The sequence below is a fragment of the Copadichromis virginalis genome, linkage group LG22, assembly GCF_057382275.1.
Source record: "Copadichromis virginalis isolate Kocher_CV1m ecotype Utaka linkage group LG22, C_Virginalis_male_GT1.1, whole genome shotgun sequence".
NCBI lineage: Eukaryota > Metazoa > Chordata > Actinopteri > Cichliformes > Cichlidae > Copadichromis > Copadichromis virginalis.
This window is the reverse complement of record NC_140638.1, coordinates 27,019,902-27,037,248: the sequence shown is the minus strand read 5'-3', so window position 1 is coordinate 27,037,248 and position 17,347 is coordinate 27,019,902. Positions and strand designations below refer to the sequence as shown.

General features: G+C 40.5%; 1 protein-coding gene across 6 annotated transcripts in view; it reads right to left on the bottom strand.

The window, feature by feature from the left end:
* Positions 1-15,244, bottom strand: part of LOC146683561 (receptor-type tyrosine-protein phosphatase U-like) — a 250,928-nt gene extending 235,684 nt beyond the window's left edge. For all 6 annotated transcript variants that reach the window (XM_085445816.1, XM_085445818.1, XM_085445817.1 and 3 more), the window contains exon 1: positions 14,954-15,244. In XM_085445816.1, the coding sequence (XP_085301942.1) occupies positions 14,954-15,023 (70 nt within the window). In that variant the 5' untranslated portion in view covers positions 15,024-15,244. The remainder of the gene's footprint in view (positions 1-14,953) is intronic.
* Positions 15,245-17,347: the final 2,103 nt, after the last annotated feature.

Genomic DNA, 17,347 nt, shown 5'->3' with positions numbered 1-17,347 from the left:
CTGATGCTCAGATTAGGGGTGCAGGCCAGAGGAGGGTAAGGGGACACACATGTTTAGTTGCTGAGATGCCTCTTCTAGGCGCTGCTCTGTTAGATCAGGTGGTAGGAAGATGAAAGCTAATACGCAAAGTTTTGACACAGACAGAAATCCAACCACCAGCTGATTTCCATGCTGTTTTCCCCCATACAGCTTCTACCAGTGTAATCAATACCCCCTTCCTGTACTCCACACGCTCCTCTCCTCTCCCACTTCCTTCACTTCACTGTCTGGTTCATTTTCCACCACCTCCACCTGAGATGCAGTACCAACACTTGACGGCCTTGCTTACTGAATCGATGATTCGGGGCCTCCTGGAACGGCAAGCTTATAAAACCCACAACACCGCACTCTGTGTGCTGGCAGCGAAACATCCTCATAAAACAGAATGAGGATTTTAGAGGTATATGCTTCCAATCATCCTTGGCTTTAGTAACATGTTCTTCTGTGAATGTAAAGATGCTTTAGCTTGCTCATTTCCATGCAGAGCATGAATGTAATCCTTTATGTTTATCTCTCTGAGTTCGGAGGTCACGGGGGGCTGCAGCCCACTGTACTTGCTACTGATGCATACGCCATTTGAAAGGCACACGCAGCAGATGCTGGCCCAGGTGCAATTATTTCTTATAACTGCCAAACTACGGCTGTTGCCTGAATCATTGCCAAGGTGTCCCAAAGTGTCAGAGGGACAATAGAAACAAAAGACCGAGAATTTTTAAAGAAATATGCATGCCAAGTTATTTATCATGGCATTAGAAGTACAGATGGATTGGGAGACGAGAAGGCCAAGATGCATTAATACTGCCAGGTTCACAGGGCTGATTATCAGTGGGAATGCCTACACTGGAAGTGTTTATTCCTTTCTCTTTGAAACTTGTTTATCCAGGAAAATTCATCTTTGTCACACATCACGCTGAAAACTCAGACTGAACTACTACTTTTGAAAGTACTACTGAAACTGACTGAAACTTAATATGCATCAAGCATCTTGGCCAGTTCATGATCCACAATTTCATTTCAAAAACATTATAAACTGACTGTTTTCTCTGCCACGCACACTGCGAGTCATATATTACTTGACCGCACACGCAACAGGCGGCTTGAAATTCATATTGCAGCCATGAATGCTTCCCACGTAGGGATTTAGACACTTTGAGACTCTGGTCTCATAACATGACATACAAACTAGCAGCCATATAGGAGCTGTGCAGAAAAGTCTGGTTTTATGAAGCATGTGAGGCGTACCTGGATTTGAATGGTAAAGCATTACCTTGACCTGCACTTTGAGGGTCTCACGCGTCATGTGCAACAGGAGGAAAGATGTATGGAAAACAGCAACACCGAGACACAACGTGGCAACGCTAAAGCTTTACTGACAGAGAAGGAAATAAGAAGCTGGTGACCAAGACGTCCCGCAGTGATAGCAGGTGCACAGGTGTTGCTGCTCATACTGCATAACCTCCCATGCTGTGCACAGGAACCCTGACAGGGGTGAGCAGGCATTGCCACAATGCCCTTGTTTGCTCCAGTGAGGGCATGTTATATTATTTATTTAATAATTTGACTTTTTTTTCCTTACAAGTTTCCTTTCAACTTTTAATATCTCTCATGTGCCACAGGGACACTGGGAGGCCCACCAGTTTGATAACTTTAAATGCCTACTTTTTAAAGTGTAATATCTACAGCTACCTTGGGACCTTGCTCCATATCAGTGATTTTCTTTTTTCTTTTTTGCTATCTTACAAAAAGTGAGGGGTAAGATATAAGAAGAAGTGAGTTTGTGGTTTGGCAGTTAATCTAACTTGAGTTTATCAGCGCTGTGGTTTACTACATTAACGACACGGAGGACTAAACATGTGAGCCCGAGAGGGAAAACTGTGGGAGATAAGGAGCTGGAGGAGAAGGTAGCCGAGCTGAAAAGAAATAGCTTTTGGCATCATGTGGTTATTTTTCTCCAGAAGCTTCAGAAAGGAAAGGAAGCATGAGGAATGCCATTCCTGCAGTTTGCCCTCAGATGTCATTTCAATCTAAAGTGACATTTGCTGATAGCACAGACACAAAATCATCCTGCAGCCGAACTCTGACCCCGTCTGCTGAATCTGCTGTTCGGTCATCTCGCGCTGCAGCGATAACCGAGCGACAGTTTCCACTCTGCTGCCAGCACCACCGCTGGCATCGACCTGTCATCAGACTTGACAGTTCCAACCAGAGGTTTCATGGCCGGGGAATAGCTTGGACAATTGGTTCAGCCGCAGAGAGTAAACACACTGTCAGCTAGGCAGAACAAGTGACAGAGGAATATTCATAAAGATTATTCATGGCTGGCTGTCAGCAGCGGTGACAAATCTGGGAGGTAATGGCAGCAGCAGCCAAATCTGACGGAGAGCAGGACTGGACTAAATGGACAGGCAGCCATCACTGCAGAACAGTCATGCTCCTGCATATCTCTTCTCTGTGTGCACCTCATCCCTAATACATGTGCCCAGTCGTAGCAACAACTGCATCATCAGTCTCAACTGCCATTCCCAACAAGTTGGCCACGTCTGTGTGCTGAGAGCAAATGCTTCCAGAACCAGGGGGTAAATTATCCTTGAAAGGAAAAAAAATCCTCCCTCAAATTCTCCACAATGTTATCACCATCAATCTGTGATGGTGAGAGCGTTCTAGGGTTTAACTTTTGACGAAGTGCTCTAATTTACTTTTCTGCTATACCCACTTTCCCTCACATTTGTTTTTTACTTCCTCTTTGTAGGGCTGGGTATTGCTTGGAATTCTGGGACGAATATCAAAGTTTAAAGCTGAAATTTAAAAAAAAACAAAAAACAATTGTGCTCTTGTTTATAATTTCCATCCAGGTCTGCTGAGTAGATTGATGTGCTTTAAAACCTGTGCTCACCTCTATAATATCATAATATGTACATTTTTTACTTTAAAGAATGTTCTCTCAAGTTTTGACATTCAACAGACAAGAAATATTATAACTGACCTATAAAAAAATAATAATTATTGAGTTAATTGAAATATTTTTTTCTTGAAAATATATGGCTAAGGCTACTTCTTAATTTTTTTTTGCGTTTTTTATTGAGTCAATCATCATCTGTATAATTTAGATTATTTTTTAGAGCTCCACCAATTGCAAGATTCTTGGGTGATTCCAATTTACAATTATTTAAGTGTGACCTGACGATACGGAGTTTTTTCTCTGACAGCGTTTAAAAACAAAACTGAACTTTTCTTCAATGCTATAATTTCATTTTCAGAACAAAATAAATAACATTACAATTTGTTACTACAGCGAGTTACAGGATCTTCTTTTACTTAACCGAAAAAGTTCTCTAGTACTGGAAAGATGTCAAAATAATAACCTGAAAATTGGCACCCACCCATCACTGGTTATACTTAACTTGCATGGCCCAATTCCATTTCGTATCACAAAAGCAATAATATAAAAAAGCCTCACCATCAAGGGATACCCAACAGTGTTTAAAAGGTTTCAAGTGTTCGAGGCTCACTCGTCACTTTTGACGAGGTAAGTGTCGCTGCCTGGCGTGATGTTTCCTTTCTGAAGGCTGTTTGAGGAATTAAGAGACACTTTTGCTGACATAAAATGTAGTCAAGTTTTCTTCACTCTCAATGCTTAGTGGACAATTTGAGACATGATCTGTGGCAAATGACGAGCTCTCAGCCTCTCAGGAGAAAAGAGGGGTTGGAGGAGTGCAGAGAAATTATCCTCAGTGCTTGGAACTTCCCAAAATTTGGCAAACAAACAAACTGACGTCTATCATCTGAAGGTAAGAAAGTCAGGATGCTTTACGCTTCTTGGCTTTTGTTGCCCCAGGCAACAGTTCAGTCTCCTGAGACTCAATAATTGTACAATTAACATCACTTTACATACCTGTGACACACAACAGCCTCCAATATCCACGTTCCACCCACAGCTGAGGTGTTCATGCTATGCGGATTTATTATCTTCAACCTTTTACTGATTTCACAAAACATTTCATCTAGCGCATCATTATATAGATGCAGTAAAATGAGTCACTGAGGAAAAACTGAGCAACAGCAATCAGAAACCCAGCAGCTTCCTTTGAAGTCATCTAAAGTGAACTCCAATGCAGGCATTCATTACTGACGTAGAAAAGTAAGCAAATTAACTTCAGCGTCTAAACATGTTTAGAGATCAGCTTGACAGACAGCATGGTGCCTGCTGGCATTCCTTCATCTGCTCAATAATGATTTGTTGTAGATGGGGAAAAAACTCAACACAACTGTAACACCTGGAGAGTCGAAGTTGGCCTCGTATCTCTCCACAATGACGCCTCCCAGGTCCAGTCTAAGGCCGGCTGGTAGCAGTATCAGCTTCAATAATAACATGCAGGAGTTACCGGCATGAGCCAGCTTATTGTAGGTTGTTGTCTTAAGGGTTTCTGCAACAGCCAATAATATTTCCATGGTCTACATACCACCAATGAACCATATTTAACAAAAACGATACCCTGTGTTGTGAAATGTGCTTAAAAGTGTGTTTGAAAATCTACAGGGTTACTGTACAGATTCATTACTAGCAAAGGCAGTTGCCCATTACATTGACATAAAACAACCCTGCCTGATTATATATTTTTTTAAAAAGCTAGGTTGGTATGAGACTGCACAGGTAGTTCTCTGCAATAAATAAAGGCAAACATGCTGGAGCCTGTCATAGGGCAAGAGGCAGGGTACACCCTGGACAGGTCGCCAGTCTGTCGCAGGGCTAACATACAGAGACAGACAACCATTTGCGCTCACATTCACTCGCACATTCAGACCTATGGACAATTTGGATTAATCAGTTAACCTATCCCCACAAACTGCATGTCTTTGGACTGTGGGAGGAAGCCGGAGTACCCGGAGGGAACCCACGCAAACACGGGGAGAACATGCAAACTCCACACAGAAAGACCCCGGCCTGATGGTGGAATTGAACTCAGGACCTTCTTGCTGTGCGGGAACAGTGCTAACCACCGTGCCACCGAGCTGCTAATATTATCATTATTATTATTATTATTATTATTATTGTTGTTATTGTTGTTGTTGTTTACTTAAGATTTCTAGGATACCTTCGTGCTTGCATCTGATTTATGCAGTGTCACTGGATATATTGCGGAGTCACTACTATTGCACTATAGTGCTGCTGCTGGCACTTTGATGCAATAGAGTCACACTTTGAATTAGGTAGTGTGTCACCACTGACAGTAGTTGATTGGAAAAGAAGGAATGAAAAGAGACATGCTGCTGCCTACAAGGTGCAATCATTGATAAAATGTCATCCCCTTATTTTTCAATATTGTCATAAATACAATTATTTCAAATTTCTTGAAATATTTTAATATAATTTTGACGCTATTCATATGTAATGCAAAATAAGGTATGTGTGAGATGATCACTGTAAAGTAAGGTATGTGTAAATGGAGATCATCTATCTGTCAACAACCTAACATGAAGGTAAATGAAACCTGACCCAAACAACATCCACAAAAATTCAAACCTGCTGCTGCCAGATAACTGTTTGTATTGCGTATTTATTTACCATGAGTCTGCGCTCATTAACACAAGTTACAAACTTTTCCATTCTTGACATCATTGATTTAATCTTGATATTTTTACATTCTCTAACATTTATGTTTTAGTTGGCTTTACTTTCATCTTTTTTAATTTCTCTTTTGTTTTATAAATAATTACCTCTTTGTAAAATAACTCATCTTGAACTGTGGGCAGTGACATACTTATGTCAATCATGTTTATGAAAAGTGTTACACGACCCCGTGATTACACATTAGTTTTTACACTTCGTATTCAGTCATTGTGTTTTGTTTTTAACGCTTTGGTTTGGTTTAAGCAGCAAAACTAATTAAAATAGTTTTGGGTTCAAACCACAGACAGTATAAAAAGGCAACTATTGCCAGCATGATGTCCCATGATTGTGAAGTTCTATTGTGAAAGCTTAAACTAGCTTTTTCACCATTGCAATCTGGGTGTCCTAAAAGTGGACATGATGAGTACAGGGGAGTGACTATGACACAGTATGGACACCCCACACTGATTGTCAAGCTTGACTTGTGATTGATAGCTACATAGGCAATGCACTACCCCTGGATAATCCTTCTCTCTGAGTCTAATGATGACCATCATTTCCAAAAGGAACTTTGCGTGACCAGAAAGCAGCAACTGAGACCAAAAGTACAGCAGGAAAGTTTTTACTGTGTGTACAGAGAAAGGGAGCAGGTGGACATTTTCCCACAGACGTCAACCTGGAGTTCACCCCCAGTTAGGAATTAAAAGAATTCCAGAATCATTTTTCCAAACTTGAAAGGTAAATCCATTTTCCATGTATTTTTGCTAGAGAGTGAAAACATTTTTTTTTAACTTAAAAAAACAACAACAAAATTTAGGACAGTAGAAAAAACTTGTTATTTAAAAAACTACTAAACAACAGGGCTGGGAAATATGAAATTCGTTTTAACAATGCTACATTCATTGCATGGGAATCAACATTGGATTTAGAGCAGGGCGATATGACCAAAAATATTTATCACGATATACATTTGAAAATTTGCGATAACGATATAACTGACGATATAATTGACACTAGACAAAATACTTTACAACTCCACAACTTTATTAGTGCAAAAAAAAAACCATCACTGTATTTTCACTTAAACAAGCAGCTGTTTGTTTATGTGCATTAAAGTTATATAAAAACGTAACAGTGCAAATTCCTTGCTGACAATTTAACCAAAAGGCATTTCCAGTGGAAATTGGCTGTCATATCCTTAGCATAACCATGTATAATATCCACAAAACTTAAAAAGAGGTTATACACACACAATACGGTAATATTTTGTGGAAGCACAGTACGTATCACTCCGCGAGGCTCCTGTCTACGTTAGCCGTAACGCTCCGACAATACATCAAGCGGTGCGGGTTCGTAGCTTAGTCGTACTAAAACATTTGACAGATTTTCGAGTGCCGTGTACCACATAACATCGTTTCGAGGTCGGTAAACACAACCAGAATTCATACATAAGGCACACGGGATTATAAGGGGCACCGTCGACTTTCAGAAAAATCAAAGGATTGATTTTAAGTGTGTTGTATTTTCCAACAAACACGGTAATAACGACGGCCCGCTAGCATGCTGTACCAAAAATAGTGCTTTGTTGTGTATCTGACGGACGAAAGCTAAACCAGTTCCACACCACTGAAGTTGCAGCATTTTTACAAACCAATTCTGATTCATCTGTTTCATTCAACGATCCGCTTTCACCCTTCTCATTCTCCGTCGCCGCCATGCTTTTTCCGCCATGTGCGTATGAAAACAAAGGCACTGCACATGCGCGTTTTACCCATATTCTATTGCGATATTTCATTTTCTTATCGTTGCCCAACATTATACCGGTGTTACCGTGAACGGTATGATATGGCCCAGCCCTAGTTGGATTTAGATTCATCTGCATAGTGAGTCTGCAGCAATTCTGCCAACTAATAGCAATTCTAATGAATTGGAGGGTGATGTGAACGCTTTATCCAACTTAGTTAATATGTAGGGGTGCAACGATATTCGTATCGATATTGAACCGTTCGATACAGTGCTTTCGGTTCGGTACGCATATGTATCGAACAATACAACATTTGTAATTTATTTTATCAATTTTCCTTCTGACGATGCTGTCTGTGTTGAGCGCTCAGTGAATCTGTGTTCGACTACTCCGCCTAGGCTGCACTGTCCAGCGCAGATCCACTGAGCGCTCAACACAGACAGTATCATCAGAAGGAAGAGCGCAGGGGAAGCTAGCGAGACAGAAGTTAAGCTCTCCTTTTAACATGGACCTCCCCCACTCTCATTCAGATCTGGCGTTTGGAATTATTTTGGTTTTCATGTGACGTATGACCCTGAAGGTAAGCGCGTCATGGACTAAAGTAAAACAGTATGTTGGATGTGCCATGCAATGCTCAATTACATTGGTGTGAACTAGTGTGTTAGCGCAGTTAGCTCGTTAACGTGTTGGCCGTCTAGCCCCATGCACGGAGCGATCGGCGGTAGCTCGTTAACGGAGATTTGCCGTGTTGTGGCGTTATGGTCATTTCAACGAGATTAACCTGAAAGCACTAGTGGGAACACAACGAATATGACTCCACATTTACGCAGACATCATCCTAGTGCAAAGACAAGTGGAAGCAGACAAAAAAAAGCAAGCATGCTACTAACTTTAGCCGAGTCATTTAGACAGCTGTTAGCACATGATTCTCCTTATGCTGCTGAGAATATAGCCCAGAAGAAGCGGATAGTATAGCTTTTATTTTGGAAAGAGACATTTCTCTGTAATAAACTCTCTTTTCCAAAGATGAGTGATTCCTCAATCAGATACAGGGCTTGCAATATCGCTAGCCCGACGTCCCGGAGCTAGCGATTTTTTCAGTCGGGCTACCAAAATCTATCTCTTCCCTGCCCGTCGGGCTATTGTAGGAAAAATATATGTCAATGCTTTTGCATTCTTTCGGAAATGTAGCTGGGTAATTATGTCATTGGCATCGGTGAGCCACTGTCAATATGTGACATATTGAAGTCGCGTTTGAATTTGCGCTTGTTTTTTTGCTTTCACTTTGCAATCGTGCGAACTGTGTATAGAGAGCGACAGCACTGATCTGTGAGTGATGATAATTTGTGCACCAATTCCTCTGACATCGTCTTATTAATCGTTAGCTTACTATGCAAACATGACAAGTGAAATCTCCCGCAGCTTAAACATGTGAGAGGTTGATCGCGCAGAGAATCGCTGAGCTTATGTGAGTGCGTGTGTAAAAGCATTTCAGTTCTGCTGAGCCAAATAAGACAGGTCAGGGTGAAGAAGTGACAGCCAAAGAAAAGCTTACCACAAAACGGAGAAGTTATGACAAATCAGACTATAAGGCAAAAAGAAAGTGCAGCTTTATGGTTTCATGGACAAAAGAATTTCTGTGGCTGCAATATGACGAGCTAAATAACCAGGGCTGCACATAAGTGGTCCGCAGGTGCGCATTCGCTGTCAAAATAAAAAACACGCACAAGGGTTAGGGTTAAATTTAAAAACTGTACTTTTGAGTTAAAATATATATTTATAATTTTAATAAATGACAAATTAAAAATGCTTGAACATTTTTTTGTATCGAAAAAATATCGAACCGTGACACCAAAGTATCGAACCGAACCGAACCGTGAATTTTGTGTATCGTTGCACCCCTATTAATATGTTAACAGCTCAAACATTCACCAAGAGTAGTCCGGTGTTAAAACAGAAAGCAAAGTGGCAAAAGACTAAAATACTGTATACAACTGATGACTACTGAAGATACATCATACTGAAAGATAGATGGAGCACAAGAACTCGGAGTTCAACCGAGATGGGCACAATGAAGTTTGTTGACGGCGAAACTGCATTTTATCAACTCCAATTCCATAGAGAAAATTGCCTTCAGTACCACAGCAGCAGGCCTGACTTCTCCCTTCATGATAAGAGGAAATCATTTTGAGATAAACTGAAGTAATCATGCTGCAGTTATATATGTATAAAAAAACCACTGAAGTTTGTGAACTCGGTCTGCCATTCGCAGGTCTGAGAACTTCCAAAAAGCCCATGAAGTCTTCACACTGTGATGATTACAACTAAAATTTTAATTTGGTGAAACACCTTTACAAGTTTGCTTTCGCCACGCTGCCAATGAAAGTCTGAGAGACGAACAGCATGAGTGACAACTAACAGCCAAGGCAATTAAAATTTCTCAAAAGCCATCAAAGTGGAGGATTGCACTGACTTCCACCTCATTCAGGGCTCCTTAGCTAGCACTCATTTGTCTGTCAGCCTGCTACTGACTGTCTGAATATGTCTACACATCTGATGCTTGACCTATCCATTTGAATGGAAAAGAAGCCCTCATGTGTTCTGTAATATTTATCCCACTTAATGCTATAGTGCTCATCAGAAAGGTTAAGAGTGAAACATTGGCTGTGCTTTATCATTTCAAATTGATCTTTTTTGCCATTGTATCCATTTTATTCAGCCAAACACATAATTAAAGTCAAACTATCTAACGGTCATAATTGAAAAGGCTTCTAAATGTCCAGTAGAATATGCGGATGGGTTATACTAAATCTATACCCTACATTCATTGGGTTTTTCTTCTTCAGTTTGAAACAGCACTTGCTCTTTTGTCATCTCATTATTGCAAGCTGCAATTATGCTGTACTCATTTTCTTTAAAAACGTGCAGCTATTATGGAATTCACAACTTTTGTATTAAAAAATCTTTTGTTATTTCCCCCAGTAAAAAATCACATCTCATTATTGCTTTTTGTGTGAACACACACGCCATTTTCTCTATTTACAGCCCTCACATTTGCCCCAGGAGAGCTGTGTGTGTGTGTTGGACTATTTTAGCACTGAACTGGATTCACGCCACTACACACCAAGAACTCCCCTCTTTACATCCTCCCAACAGACCATGAAAGCGCACCTTCTTGTGTCAGCGCTCACTTTCGTTGCGATCTTTTCCAGCTTACTTCCTCCAATATCAGAATCCTTGGAGCCGTATGTCAGCGCTGCTTAGTGTCGGAGCTCACTCACGTGGTTTCGTTTCAAGATTAAATTACATTCTTGCTTTTATTCCTCAGAGCCCCCGCTAACAGGGGGCCGGGCACCTTTAAACAACACGCCAGGTGTCACCTCAGCGATCACACGTTCTCTAGGCCAGACTTTGGAGCTGAGGTGCAAACACAGCTACACTCGGCAGAATTATAAAGTGGTGCTGCCACTGCACCTTCTTGTGTTTTTGCTCCGATCAACATTAAAGCTGCATGACACAACTTCTTGGCAGCCTCAAAAAGGCAGCAAAAGGGATATGTTAAAACTTCAGTACCTGCAAATCCGACAACAAACTGCCAGGCTCAGTCTTTGATGATTTATTCCAAGAGCTGTGTGGGGAACCTTAAGTACCAACCAAAAGTGTTCTTAGCATCACATAACTACAATTGGCAAAAGTTTGCAGTGACAGCTTGGTCAGATGAATGACAAACGAACTCTGTAAAACACAACTCAAATCATTTTCCTTCCACCTTAAAGAATTTTCTCGAAGAATCTTTCCTCGTGTGAATCTACTGTAGATTGCAAAGCCTAGTTGTGAATATCAAGGAGGCATAAATAGAAACAATCTGATTTATATGTAAATCTCAATGTGTACCCACAAGTGGTAACCGTGATGATGCATTACAGTCCTATTTCCAAACGTTAAAGCATTAGTGTCTTAGCAACACATAGGCAGCCTGTCACGCAGACACCTAATCTTTAGGTCACTGTTGTCACTGAGAGATTAAGTTGCTGACCCCAAACTATAACGGCTCTTAACTTGAATCCAGCTGGGGAATTAATTCACAGTCTTTCACTCCCCTCGAGTCTTAAGCATAAAATACTCCAAAATACATTTCAAAATGAACAGGCATGTTACCAAGTTCGCTTTACTTCTGCTTGCATTTCATTCAGTTCAATTCAGCTTTCTACCTCAATATACTTACAATATTAGAAAGAAAATTCAACAATCACATGGCCCACTATGAGCAAGCACTTGGTGACAGTTGGAGGAACAACTCCCTTTTAACAGGAAGAAACCTCTAGCAGGACCGAGCTCAGGGAGGGGCGGCCATCTGCCACGACTAGTTGGGGATGAAGGGAAAGAGAAGAAAGCAAAGAAAGATGGGACAAAACAGGCAAACTGTGGAAGAGAGAGTCTGCATTTAAGAATTCCTAATGATTAAATGCAGTAGTGGTGTATAAACACACAGAGAGCAAAAAGAGATGAAGGAAAAATGAATGCTCAGTGTATCATGGCAAGTCCCCCAGCAGCCTAAGCCTATTGCAGCATAACTAACGTCAGGGTCACCTGATCCAGCCCTAACCATACGCTTTATCAAAAGGAAAGTTTTAAGCCTCATCTTGAAAGCAGAGACAGAGTCTGTCTCCTGAATATAAACTTGGAGCTGTTTCCAGAGTAGAGGGCCCTGACACCTGTTCTAATTTTGAAAACTCTAGGAACCAAAAGTAAGCCTGCAGTCTGACTCTGAAGCCCTCTTTTAGGATGATTAGATACTATGAGGTTGTTAAGTTATGACAGAGCCTGATTATTCAAGATTTTCTACTTAAGGATAAAGATTTTAAAGCCAATGAGGAGAAGAAGCTAATATGGGGAAAAAATGGTCTCTCAAGCCAGTCCCAGTCTAACTTTTCAGCATCACTCTGACACGTGATGTTGGTAATTTTTGATTTATTGCACGAATGGATGAAAACAGTCCAACATATTTGTTTAATGAGCACTTTGAAGGACATATCTTGGACAAAAATGACTTCTGAATTCTTCACAGTGTTACTGGAGGCCAGCAGTACAGTAACCGTAGTTTAGTGTGAATCTAGAATTGGAAAAGTAGAGGTCATCCAGGTCTTTATGTCTTTATTACTTTTCTGCAGTTTAACTAATTGGTGCAGTTATCTGGCTTCATGGATACATAAAGATGCGTCTCATCTGCACTGCAATGAAAATGTATGCAGTGTTTTCTAATACTATTGTTGACAACTTTAAACAACATGTAGAGGTCTTTATTTCTGATGCTATTCAACATGCTAAGATTGCTGCTACCGTGATTTTTGTATCAATAGAAAAAAACAGCAAAATTTGCGACAATCATTTGATTATCTGATCCAAAGATAACTAATCGGTGAATATCATGGGTGGTGAGCTGTCTTTAGCAGTGAAACAACATGAGCAGTATCTCAAGTTATGATGCAGTAGTGCGAAATGCTTTAACGAGGTTATAAACACATGGAAAAAATGTTGGCAAGTAATGATAAGATTTAAAATTCCAGCACCCAATCAGAAGGTCTAAGAGTGCATGAGAATGACTTAAACAAGGGACATCAAGGATTTGCAAACAATCTGGACAGAAGCAAGAAGTAGGTACTCTTTCTGATATACATCCATATATAGATATTCAAAATGTTGGATTTTTAAAAAAAGATTTATCCGCATTTGGTGATGGCATTCCAAATACGAACGCTGTCGACAGAGAATCTGCTCAGTGCCCTCTGGTGGACAAACCACTACTCATAACGTATAACTTTTTACATTTTTCATGTATCAACTGTTATTAAAGCCGATAGATCAGCAAATAACTGATATTGTTCGATATATGGGTCCAATCATCTTTGGGGTTTGGAAGTGAACTGACATTTGAAGAAAATGTATTGAGCTGTAGAAAATCACGTTGGACATTTTTTGCAATTTTATGACAAAGTCACACCATAGAAATTCACAAATTCATCTATACTGCATTGCAGTTTTGCAATGACAGCGTTCTTTGATGGATATACTTAAAAGAGAAGCAGAAGGTGAAAATGCACTTAGCAGAATCTGATTTAAATGTGAATTTACACACTTTTTCACTCCTACTGTGTGACAACAGCCTTCAGTCTGTCACAGAAAGGGCCGAGGTCCACCGCAATGACCCAAGACATATGCAATTAGAACTAGCTTTGACTTTCTCCATGGAAATCAGTGTCTAATCTTGGTGATATGAATAAAAAGAATGTGAATCAGTGGTGTTGAAACATTTTGTCTGCTATTTCATGCGAGATCAGAAGACAGGTGGCTTGTTACAATAAATCTTGCCCACGGCTGTTCAGCAACTGGCTCTGGTGATCGTGTAACTGATACCTACGTACCAAAGTATTTATATCGCACTGCCAACATTCACACAAGCTGAAGAGCATTTGAGAAAAGTCAACTTGCACTTTCACATGAGACAAACTTGATAAGGGGCTGACTGCGGGCTGTTTTTTTTTCTCTTTCTAATCTTATTCCACAAAATTCTTTAAAAGATAACGTCCCACGGCCTTTAGGAGTCTTCACACACTACTTCAGCCATTTAAGTGTTAAACTAGCCACAGGCAAAATGAAAAGGATTTGAACTCACAGCTCAGACAGGCTCTGTGGCTTTCAGGTAATATAGCTTCAAAATGTGTTTTCCTCTCTGAGAACACTTCAAAACTGTCTATCAAGAGTTTGACTGATCCACACAGAGAATATCTGGACCAGCTGTCAGTGCGGTTATTCCGAGCACAAACGCTGACATTACTAATTCATCTCTATGGTTGCTGCTTTGTAGCAGCAGGCAACACACTCCAAAACAGCTCTGAGGGATGACTGTGTTACAAAGTGAACAAATCACCCGATGCATCCGCAACATAATCATGCAAGATGTTCCATCAGAGCTATTAACACACAAGAAAGTTAAACATCTGCAATATAAGATCCAATGAGGGATGACTTATTACTGAGAGGAGATTTACTTTCTGTGAGATGACACATTGGTTTAGAAAAAAAAACACCCAATGAAGCCTGAACAACTGGAAAAATAGCAGTAAACGTCAAACGCAGGCAGACACTGCTGAATCCTCTTTCGTTTTCGAGCTTTTTGACTTTTTATATTTGATCTTGAAAACACACACACACACACCACTGAGCACTGTCATAAAATGATGCTGTGAGGATGCAGGCAATGTCACGTTTAATGTCCAGTGAAATATTAACGTGCCACTGTTTACACAAAGGACAAAGTTCACAGCACCGAAAGCGAGACGGGAGCGCGTTTAAACAGTTGAACGCGCACTCAGAGGCAACTTTTTTTTCAAGTTAGGGAACCACAGTCGGAGCAGAAGACAATTTGACTTCAGCATAAATCTGTAAATTGCAGGGACATGGCGGTTTTAACCCCTCACAGTCAACTTTAAGACTGTAACTCTTGCCTTCGGACTATGCCTCGCCATACCCAAACTAAGTATTTCTCTTTTCTCTTATTTTACCTGTTGGTCCCTCCATGCTATCTGCGTAGATCCTGATGGCCAGCATCAGTAGCAATGCTGCTGAATACATGTTGGCAGAAGAAGTAAAGTCCAGCTCGTCACAAGAAGCAAATCCTAGAGGAAACTCCAGCAGCAGGAGCAACAACAGCGGCAGGACTGGAGAGAAGTTGCGCGCTCAGCTCCATTCATCGCCGCCTGCACTGATCCCTCCACATCCCGCACAGGGAGCATCTGATTTCAAGCTAAAGCGTTCAAAAGAGCCCCCCTTTCCTGTAACGGCTCCGCTACTTTTTTTTTCTGTGTGCACTGCGAGCAAGCGGGACGCAGGAATGCGGGTCTGCGGCGCCTCCATGTGGCGAGGAAGGGGAGCTCACGGCCGGAGAGCCACACGAAGCCAAGCGCTTGGTTTTAATTGCGCGGAGGCAGTCAGTTTCTTCAAGAATCACGTTTAACTCAATAAAAGAATGCAAAAATAAGGAGATAAGCCATGAAGAAAACAAAGAAAATAAAGTCATGATGTTTTTATATATAATATTATAAAAGGCAGAATTCATTTTTAGGAATCCCAGATGATGAAATGATAAGATAAATACTAGAAATATCAGATTTAAAAGTCATGAGCTAGTGTAAATGAAAATAAATTCAATTTTCGATTAAATCTGAATTCTGAATAAGAAAATTTTCAGGTAATGGAAAATGATTATTTGAGATTAAAAAGTGAAATGAAATCTGAAGCTACAATGGCCATTTAGTCAAACAGGAGAGAACAGCTGGTCAAGGGAGTCAGGGTTTGTCCAGGTGTCCAAGTTTAAAAATATAAAAAGAGTTTATACATAAGTTATTGTTTAAAATATTAAATAATAATTCCAGCTCTTACTGCAGTTTTGAATATGACTTTCTTTTCTTTTCTTTTTTTTTTAAAAAAAAAGCATAGCCTCCAAAGTTTGTGGGGGCGAGCTGTATCAGCACAATATTAAACATACATTTCAGGGGGATATTTTTCCTCAGTCTTCCCTTTAAGTGCATTTTTGGCTTCCAAGCAGCTTTATTCCAGCTTGGCCCTTGCTCTCCATTATTATGCTAAAAAGCAACAGATTAAATTCTGACTCACTTGTGGTGAGATATTTAAGCACTAACACCTTGCCAAAGGCTGCCCGAGCACTGTCTGCTCTCTGCGGTTGTATATATTGTGTATTAATATGATGTGGAAGAGCTGTTCTCTCTGTCAATATCTAGCATGCTGCTTTGTGGCAGCAGGGTGGCGATGTGATGAAGTGAGTGTGTTGTACCTGGACAGCTTGGTTTCAAGCCACCGATGAAAAGCCGATGGCAAAGTCAGCTGCTGATTCTCATTTTCCAGCTCCAGCAGTGCCATTCTGCAGGTGACCTCTGACTTTGCCTCTGGGGTTTGTTTTAATTAATGTTTGCTTAGCAGACATCACCGGCTTCTTGTTTGAAATATTTTTGAAATATTAGATACAAATAAATGATCATTCTTTATGAATGCATTCTGCTTCTTGTCTTTTTGGTCTTGATGATTTGATCCAGTCTCACTTTTCAGATTTAAGTCAACTTAAGTCAGAAACAACAACTCTTAACCCAAACAATGAGTTCCTCAGTTTTTGAGAAGCATTTTTGTGGTATGGTTTTGGTCCACTTGTGCCATTTGATGGCAAGGGTCACTGGAAATTAGGCCAGTAGTTCTGAAGTTTGTCCTATAAGGCAAGATTTCTACCCACTTTGGAGTGATCCATTGGAGGATGATAGCGCTGTCACAGTAATCAGATCTTGATAGTGTTGACAAGTGAGATTTAAACCACTGCCATCAGCAAAACACCAAATGAGGGACTGCCTTTTGGAGAGCAAATGATTATTGCCTTTAGCAGCATTTTAGAGTCTTGTAGAAAGAAGTGTACTGAAAATGTTCTGACACGTTTTTTTCTTGAAACTGTCATTCATCTACATTATGACTTTTAAGATAGAAAGAGCTGGAGGTACAGATTTAAAGATGGTTTGATTTTCACTCGGCATGACCAGGATTAGAAACAAGTATATCAGGTGGGCAGCTCAGGTTGAGCAGTTTTCAGGCAAAGTTGAGATGATTTGTGTGCAGAGGTGAAAAAATGGTGACTATGAAGCTGCCAGGAGGGAGGAAAAGAGGAAGACCAACTAGAAGGTGAATGGATGTAGTGAATGAGGACATGTAGGGGCTCGATGTGACAGAGGAGGATGCTAGGTAGATGGATGATCAACTGTGGCAATACCTAAAGGGACCTGTCAGAAAAAGAAGAAGAAGAAGAAGAAGTAGAGATATGGCAATTCATTTTTTCACAAGTATCCAATGGAAGGGGAGGGGGGACACTCATTCCAATATTTTGTGCATATAGCTTTCAG